Source organism: Buteo buteo, chromosome 17 (assembly GCF_964188355.1).
Source record: "Buteo buteo chromosome 17, bButBut1.hap1.1, whole genome shotgun sequence".
Taxonomy (NCBI): Eukaryota; Metazoa; Chordata; class Aves; order Accipitriformes; family Accipitridae; genus Buteo; species Buteo buteo.
This window is the reverse complement of record NC_134187.1, coordinates 9,822,991-9,830,953: the sequence shown is the minus strand read 5'-3', so window position 1 is coordinate 9,830,953 and position 7,963 is coordinate 9,822,991. Positions and strand designations below refer to the sequence as shown.

At 37.6% G+C, this 7,963-nt stretch overlaps 1 protein-coding gene across 1 annotated transcript; it reads left to right on the top strand.

The window, feature by feature from the left end:
- Window positions 1-1,041: 1,041 nt before the first annotated feature.
- On the top strand, window positions 1,042-7,071 carry TDRD15 (tudor domain containing 15). Its single transcript, XM_075049845.1, has one exon. The coding sequence runs from the start codon at window positions 1,054-1,056 to the stop codon at window positions 7,069-7,071; it is 6,018 nt and encodes a 2,005-aa protein (XP_074905946.1). The 5' UTR covers window positions 1,042-1,053.
- Window positions 7,072-7,963: the final 892 nt, after the last annotated feature.

Here is a 7,963-nt window from a genome sequence, read left to right as displayed (position 1 = left end):
CAGAATTGCTTGGTTAAATTATGGGCATGCGTAGTGTTTTTAAATAATGTGAAATCACAGATCCATTGACAAAAATGGAACTGGAAGCTGATCTTGGAGACCAGATTATAGATGAAGGTCAGAGAAGTATCTGAAGGGTTTGAAGATACTTAAATTGTCAGCATTGGAGTGTTGAGACCACACAAAACACACCTGGCACAATTGTTAGTTGATGGGCAGTGCAGAAGTGTTGGACATAATGTCTTCTGTATGTCCTTGCAATTATGAAAACTAAAAATGTGCTACAGCTATACCTGATAGTGGATAGACAGCCAGATTAAGTAAACAGTAAAGCACAGAGCTATAAGATGTCATTGATTTGAAATGATTTGCATAGAAAAAGCAGGGTGATTAGGGGAGGAGTCGTTGGTCATACACATATTAAAAAGAGAGAGAAACAGTCTGGGAATACTTTTGCAGGTGAACTCTCATGGTAACTCCAAGTCCAGTGTAGTGAAACACTGAATTGGATCTCCTTTGGAGAGATTTGCAGTTAAATTTCCTGGATGTAAGTAACGTTAGTTAGATGAGCAGACGTTGTATAAATGACATGTGTTGCTTTCCACTCTTCTGTTTTCTTTGAGCAGAAATACTTTTTCTGAGAAGAGATACAGTTATCTTCCTGGCTGTCTATCCTGTTCCACAACCCTGCATGTCCATTCGCCCCCCGCAGTTTTCTGATATAATCTTTAATTCTCTGTGTTATTCTGTGAAGAGCTTTCTGATTACAGATTATTGTCAATTGATAAAATTAGTCTGTGGCCCCAAGAGCAAGTCCAGAGGTACTTTTTTTCAGTTGTTACCTGAACATGTCTTCACAAAGAGAATTGTGTCAGGTGTATCCCAGTTGCATAAAACATGACATTGTTAAATGTTTAGTATACACTTTAACCAGAAGTGTAGTAGTATGCTATTAAAGCATTTTGAAAACAGATTTCATGTAAGGAATTAGTTGACAAAGAAAAAATATGGAAAATAATCAGGCTGATCCTACTCCTTTTATTTGCAGACAGGATGGAATCTCCAACTCCTTCACCAAACATAGTAGATATGAATCTGAAGATAACTCATATCGAATGCCATCCTGAATGCTTGGTTATAGTGTTCCAGGGTCAATACATGGCAGGATGCGAGCTTGACTATTACATACTACAAAATGAAATACAACGTGTGTTCAAAGTAAAAGATAATGTTTACATTGGTGGATCTTGTTTGGTGGAAGACACAGAAGGAAAATGGCATAGAGGAAGAGTTCTGGAAAAGAGAGAGCATATCTGTGAGGCTTTTCTTATCGACACTGGGCAAGTGCTAGTGGTTGAGGAAACACATCTTGCTTCTGCTTGTGATGAATTGTTTCAGCTGCCTCCAAAGGTAGTTTTGGGTGTTTTTGCAAGCATACTTCCTCTTGGAGAAAAATGGGATCCAAAAGCCATTAACTATTTTTCTTCTCTGGTAGGATTACAGATTACAGGTCATGTGAAAGCTGTTCTAGCATACCAACTGTTTATTCTAGAAGTGCCAAAGATCATTAGTGATGTTCTTGAACTGCAGTTAGGAAAATTTATTGATGGAGATTCATTTTGTCTTATTGTAGAAATGTTAAGAGCGTTTCCCCAAGGAATACTTTGTAAGAGAGTGCCACAATTGTTGAAACAGAAGTATCCAGTCAAGGAGTTGCTTGCTTTCAGTAATTCTGAGAAACCAACAGATTTTTGGCCAGTTCCAGATGATCTCTTTCCACATCTACCTGTTGGCAGTAAAGAAAATGTAAAAATAACTGTTGCAGTAAGCCCAAATAAATTTTACTGTCAGATACAGAAACGGCAGAAAGAGCTGGAAGATTTGACAGGAGCTATGCATTTGTACTATGAAGCTATCAGTACAGAAAATAATAAATCTTTCGATAGTTTAGGGTTACTCTGTGCTGCCAAAAGGCAAAATGGACAGTGGCATAGAGGAGTGATAAAACAGCTTCTCTCTGACCATGTGGAAGTCTGGTTTATGGATTTTGGCAATATTGAAGCTGTGCCATCTAGTTGCGTTCAGAAACTTAAAGTAGAGTTCATGGCATTACCAATGATTTCATTTCCATGTGCGCTGTCTTGTTTTGGTAGTCAGGATGAAACAGTAATAAAAACTCAGCTGAAAGAACTTATACTGGCCTTGATAGGACAAACTTCTGTGTGTGTCCATATTGATTTATTCAATGACATTAAACGCTTGTATTATATTACGCTGCAAAACCAAAATCTTGGGGTTAATGCCAAGCATCCAGAAAACCTGAATGAGGCAGCTGCATCATGTGTCTCACTTTCGGAAACAAAAATCACAAGTATTGCTCTAAACTACAAACCATGTCATGAGAGATACAATTCGGTTAAGAATTGTACTGGAAATAAACATATAAAAACCTGCTTACCTGAATGGGATATTTCTTTGTCAAGCCACTGCAAAAGAGTAGAAATGCAAATGAATTCTTTCCATACTGCTGTTGTGGTATATGTCATAAATCCATCTGACTTCTGGATTCAAACATGTGAATATCAGAATGAATTTCAAGCCTTGATGAAAAATATTGCAGACGCATATAACCAATGTGGAGCCGATGAAATGGTCCTTAAAAACCCAAAACCTGGATTGCTGTGCTGTGCCCGGTATAGCAAAGACATGCATTATTATCGTGGTGTTGTCATTGAAGTGCTTCATGTAAACATTACTGTTTATTTTTTGGATTTTGGAAATACAGATACAGTACCCTGTTATGAGGTGAAAACATTGCTTCCTGAGTTTTCTGATTTACCAGCTTTAGCTATGTGTTGTGCACTTGCTTGCACATTTCCTGTTGATGATGTGTGGGTTAAAAAAGAAACTGATTTCTTCAGAGGCATTGTGTGTAACAAACTACTGCTGCTTCATGTCATTGCAAAGCAAAACAACAAGTATATTGTTAAAGCGCATTATAGGAGTGGTTTGCAGCAAGGAGATGTTGCCACATGCATGGTTCAAGCTGGATATGCTGAATACTGGGAGAAGATACCAAACTGTGTTGTTAATTCGGCAAAAAAAAGGCAAGCTCTGAATCCCTGCAAATTTAAAAAAAAAAAAGTAAATACACAGACCGTCTGTAATATTAGTAAACATAAGGTATCCAGAAATGGAGAGATGCTTCAGAAGGAAAAGTCATTAAATGTGCCTTCAGTTCTGAGAGAATCTGTTGTGCTGTCCTGTTTTGGAAAAGGTGCTATTACTAAAAGGTGTAAATCAGTATGTGAGGAAAAATTATTTTATAAAGAGCTTGTGTTTAAACCAGGGTCTGTTTTTGAAGTGGTGTGTTCTTGCATTGTTTCCCCAGCAGACTTTTCATGTCAGTTGCAAAGCAAACTGCTAGAGCTAAATAACTTAATGGAACAAATTCAGACTTACTATAAAGAGCATACCAGTCCTTACGAAACTGGACAGGTTGCCTGTATTGTTAAATGTCCCAAAGATGGGAGGTGGTACAGAGCAACCGTTGTGCAGCAAGTATCCACAAATGAAGTTGATGTGGTTTTTGTAGACTATGGTTATCGGGAAAGAGTTTTACTTAAAGATCTTCAAGCTGTTCTTCCAGATTTCCTAACTCTGGAAAGTCAAGCATTTCGATGTGGACTTAAAAATGTACCCTTACAGATTGACTCACTTAATTGTTCTGAAGAAGTATGCAGATGTTTTGAAGACTTCATTTCTGTTTCTAGAGGACCACTGACTTGCATCATTTATGCTCTTATTCTTGTAAGCCCCAACTGTTTATTCAATGTAGTTGACTTACAGACTCCATCTATTAGTGCAGAGGAATTCCTCAGAGAATCTGGTCTCACCCAGTCTGAATGTATTGGTCTGAGAAACCTTGCATCTTTGGGTTCTCTGTACAGTTTTTGCTACTCATCTTTTGATATAAAAACTGGAAGTGAGGAGGAGGTTTATATAACTCATATACATAGTCCTTCAAAATTCTATTGTCAGCTTAATCGAAACACTGAAACTATAGAGGCATTGATGAAGAAGGTTAGTGTCATAAGTAAAATGTCAAATAATGCAAAATACGCTACCAGTAATACACGATTATGTATAGCCAGATATTTTGAAGATGGTCTCTTTTATAGAGCTTTGGCTTTTCCTGTGGAATCAACATCCTATCTATGTGCTGACTTTGTGGATTTTGGAAATAAGAATATGGTAGAGAGAGACCAGTTGATGCCTATTCCAGACTTTGCCACTGACCTAATATTCACACCCATGCAAGCTATTAAATGCTCTCTGTCAGATCTTAGGGAGACAGAAATTCCAGCAAGAGTTACTAGGTGGTTTGAGGAAACATTCCTTGGTAAACTGCTGAAGGCTATAATTGTATCCAGAGAATCAGATGGACAGATTATTGTGGAGTTGTATGATGGACAGCTCAAAGTAAGTCAGAAAATAAAAGAAAAAATATTGGAAGAATTGGCACTGAAAAATCATACAGAACAATTTGTTGGAAGTAACAGAGGAGTGATATGTCACATGGAAAATGACAAAGAAATTAATAAAGTAGCTGTTAAAAATCCTGAAAGAGTTAAATTGAAATCTGAAGCAAAATGCCAAGTATATGATAAATATTATCAGACAAATATTGGACAGAATTTTGGTGATGAAGAGCAAACTGCATGTAGCACACAAAAGTTGTGTAGTGGGTCCTCAAAACTGTTAACTTTACAGGACAGTGAAGAACCAGGTTTTAGAAATACTGTTAGTGCTGTTCTGGAGCACAGAGAGGAACCTCTGGTTGGAGAGCCTGCTTCTCACTCACTCTGTTATCCTGCTGTAAATTTAAAGGAATTAACTGTAAATGCTCTCTCTGAATCTCGTAATGAAAGACTAAATTACACAGGTCAGCAGGAAAGGGGTAATGAAAATATACCTAAATTAACAAGTCTTCCTCAGCGTCATATTCAGGTGAATTCTGAAGTAGCAGGGTGTATTTCTCATATGAATAGTCCATCAAGTTTCTATGTTCAGCTTGCAGAGGATGAAAACGTAATAGTACAACTAGCAAAAGAATTAAATGAAAGCATGGTGAATATAGGTCATGAAGATTGCTTAGGTGAGCTCATGGTAGGGGATCTCATTGTTGTAGAACATGACAGTGATTGTTTTTATTACAGAGCAGTTATTAAAACTCTGAAATTGGGAAACTCCTTTGAGGTGGAGTTCATTGACTATGGTAATGCAGCTGTTGTAAGTCTCTCAAAAATCTCCAGGATTCAGAAAAAGTTCTTAACTTTGCCGAGGCTCAGTGTTCATTGTTTCCTTAGCAGAGCAAAAAGTGTTCCTGATGAAAGCTGGACTAGTAAAAGTAGTTCCTCTTTTGTAAGCAAAATAAGTAACAAGCCAGTCACTTACAAGTTCTTACAGCAACATGGAGAGCGATGGGAAGTAGATGTAATTTGTGATGGAAAGTCTATATCTAATGACCTTCTGCAGAAAAAAGGCAGGGTGAGGTGGCAAAACACGCCAATGCGTAATCAGGAAAACAGGCCAAAACAAATTCGGGTTACAAATGGTAATCCTCGAGATAGAAAGTCTAGGAATGTTCAAAGTAAAACTAAAGCTGTTAGGATGAAAAATACTTCTAGAACACCCTTAAATGTCCTTCCTCAAGATCTAAATTCTGGAAAGGTAGAAGGAGCAGAAGTAATTAATATTTCAGAGAGTGGAGAATTTCATGTACAGTTACTTAGAAATTTGCAAATACTACGTGAGTTAAATGTAATGCTTGTGAAAGAAGCACAAAGAAGTGATTTGCTTAGAGTGGATGACATTGAAGAAGGATTGGAATGCATGACAAAATCTGAAAGGAACTTGAAGTGGTATCGTTCAAAAGTGATAAAGAAATTTGCTAGGGAGAAGTTAATGCTAGTTTTTTTCATGGATTATGGCAAGTGTGAGATGGTGTCCTTAAATAATGCAAAGATGCTCAGTGATAAGATTAAAAATATTCCTAAACAAGCTGTGTTTTGTAAATGGGTTTGTTTTAAAAAACTGAAGAAAATTCAGTTTGTCCATGTAGTAAATGCACTCCTGAATCGTGAAATAAGCATCTTGTTTTCGAGATATTTGGAATCCTCTCATGTCTGGGAAGTAGATATTTTAATAGGGGAAATTCTGCTTCAGGAGTATTTGAACCACCTCTTAAGTGATTGTAGGATTGTTGTCGGACCGGAAAAATCCAGTAATACAGACTGTAAGGAGTTTGATACATCATTCAAGATAATTTCAGTCACATGGACGCTGCTGCAGAGTGGCAAAAGGTATCCTGGATTTGCAACTGCAGTCACTGATCCTTCGAACTTCTGCATCCAGTTTGAAGTCTCATTTGATTGCATGCAAAACTTGTCTTTGTTGCTCTCTGACCTTCCTGACAACTTGCCAGCTTTGCCAAAAGAACTTGTGGCTCCTGGTGCTAGCTGCTTGATCAAGTTTGGACTGGAAGCACAGTGGAACAGGGCAGAAATTAGTGAAGTAACAAGTCAGTCTGTTGCTCTTACGTTTATTGATTATGGCTTTCTGAAGAGCATCCCGTACTCTGATATCCATAAACTTAAAGTTATTCCAGAAAGTCTGTCTTATTTACCACGTTTGGCACACTCTTGCTCTTTACATGATACAGTTCCTGCCAGCAGGGATTACTGGAGTGATGAAGCTAAACTTCTGTTTCGGAAACTTCTTAGTAAACCGGGTCTGATATTTCATTTTAAACACTATGGCTCTGAAATGAGATTAGAGGTGGATGTTCTATATGAGGAGAACAATCTAGCTCATGCCTTAATTGCTGCTGGTCATGCAGTCAACTCTAGAAGTAGGTGCTGCCTCATTCCAGTTGACAGAATTAAAACAGAAAAAACAGATTTGCAGCCTCAGAGTCCAGATTCTAGTTACTGTGCTTCCCCATGTGAACCAGATTATAATTCTGACGAAAACTCTTATTTTGCTGACAGAAATAAAGCAAAGAAGTGAAGCAAAAAAGTATCTGAAGCATAGGACTCTCTGTGATAAAGTTTCCTGTAAGGAAGTCTGGTAAAGTGGCAGCTGGAATATCATTAACAAAGGATCTGAGTTCATGTGACACTGAAAGAAAAGAAAAAACTGCTAAAGGTGGACAACACTGTGAAGAAGTTGGGATTTTTTTCAGCATTGTGATGATAAGAAAACTAAAATTGACGTAACACAGAGTAAATCTGCTACCAGAAGCACTGGTTGGGGCTTATGATTCTGATGTTCCACAGTCTAGAAAGGCAGTGAGTGTGAAGATACTCTCATAATAATTATTTGAATAATAAGTAGACTGCAGTTAGGAAAATACTTCTTCAATGCATTTAAAAAAACCCCAAACAGATACTGCTCTTGGTATTTTTTTTTTTTTCTCCAAGATCTTACATTTATTTCGACAGCCATGTTTTTGGCAAACCTTTCTGTCAGAATGCTTTTACAATTTATGTGTGTATACATACAAACCTTTATTTGCAGTAACATCTAGTTTACAGTGGTGTTGTCTCCTCCTTGTTTTGGATGCTCAGAAAACAAAGATGCCAAGCGTCTTTGTATATTCTTCTCTTTGTTTCTAATTCTGAACTTCCCTGTATATCTTTCCTCTTGGTAGGAGAAATTTTCCTAATAATAAGCCAAAAACTTGCATCCTCATTTATGGGAGAGACACCCATTAAGTTATTTTCACTCAGCTTTTCGTGTAAAGATGTCATTGACCTGTTTCAAGGTTCTCTTGGTATCTGAGTTGCATCGCAACTCGGGGTGGTTCTCTCTGCTGACTGTGCATGTTCCACTGATCTGTCCTCCATCCTCCCCACCCATCTGTCAAACTGAAGAGAGGAAGTTTTCTCCATGCACTTAG

Bases quoted from the DNA above. Each gene is read 5' to 3' on its own strand.
- TDRD15 (XM_075049845.1), top strand. From the start codon at position 1,054: ATGGAATCTCCAACTCCTTCACCAAACATAGTAGATATGAATCTGAAG.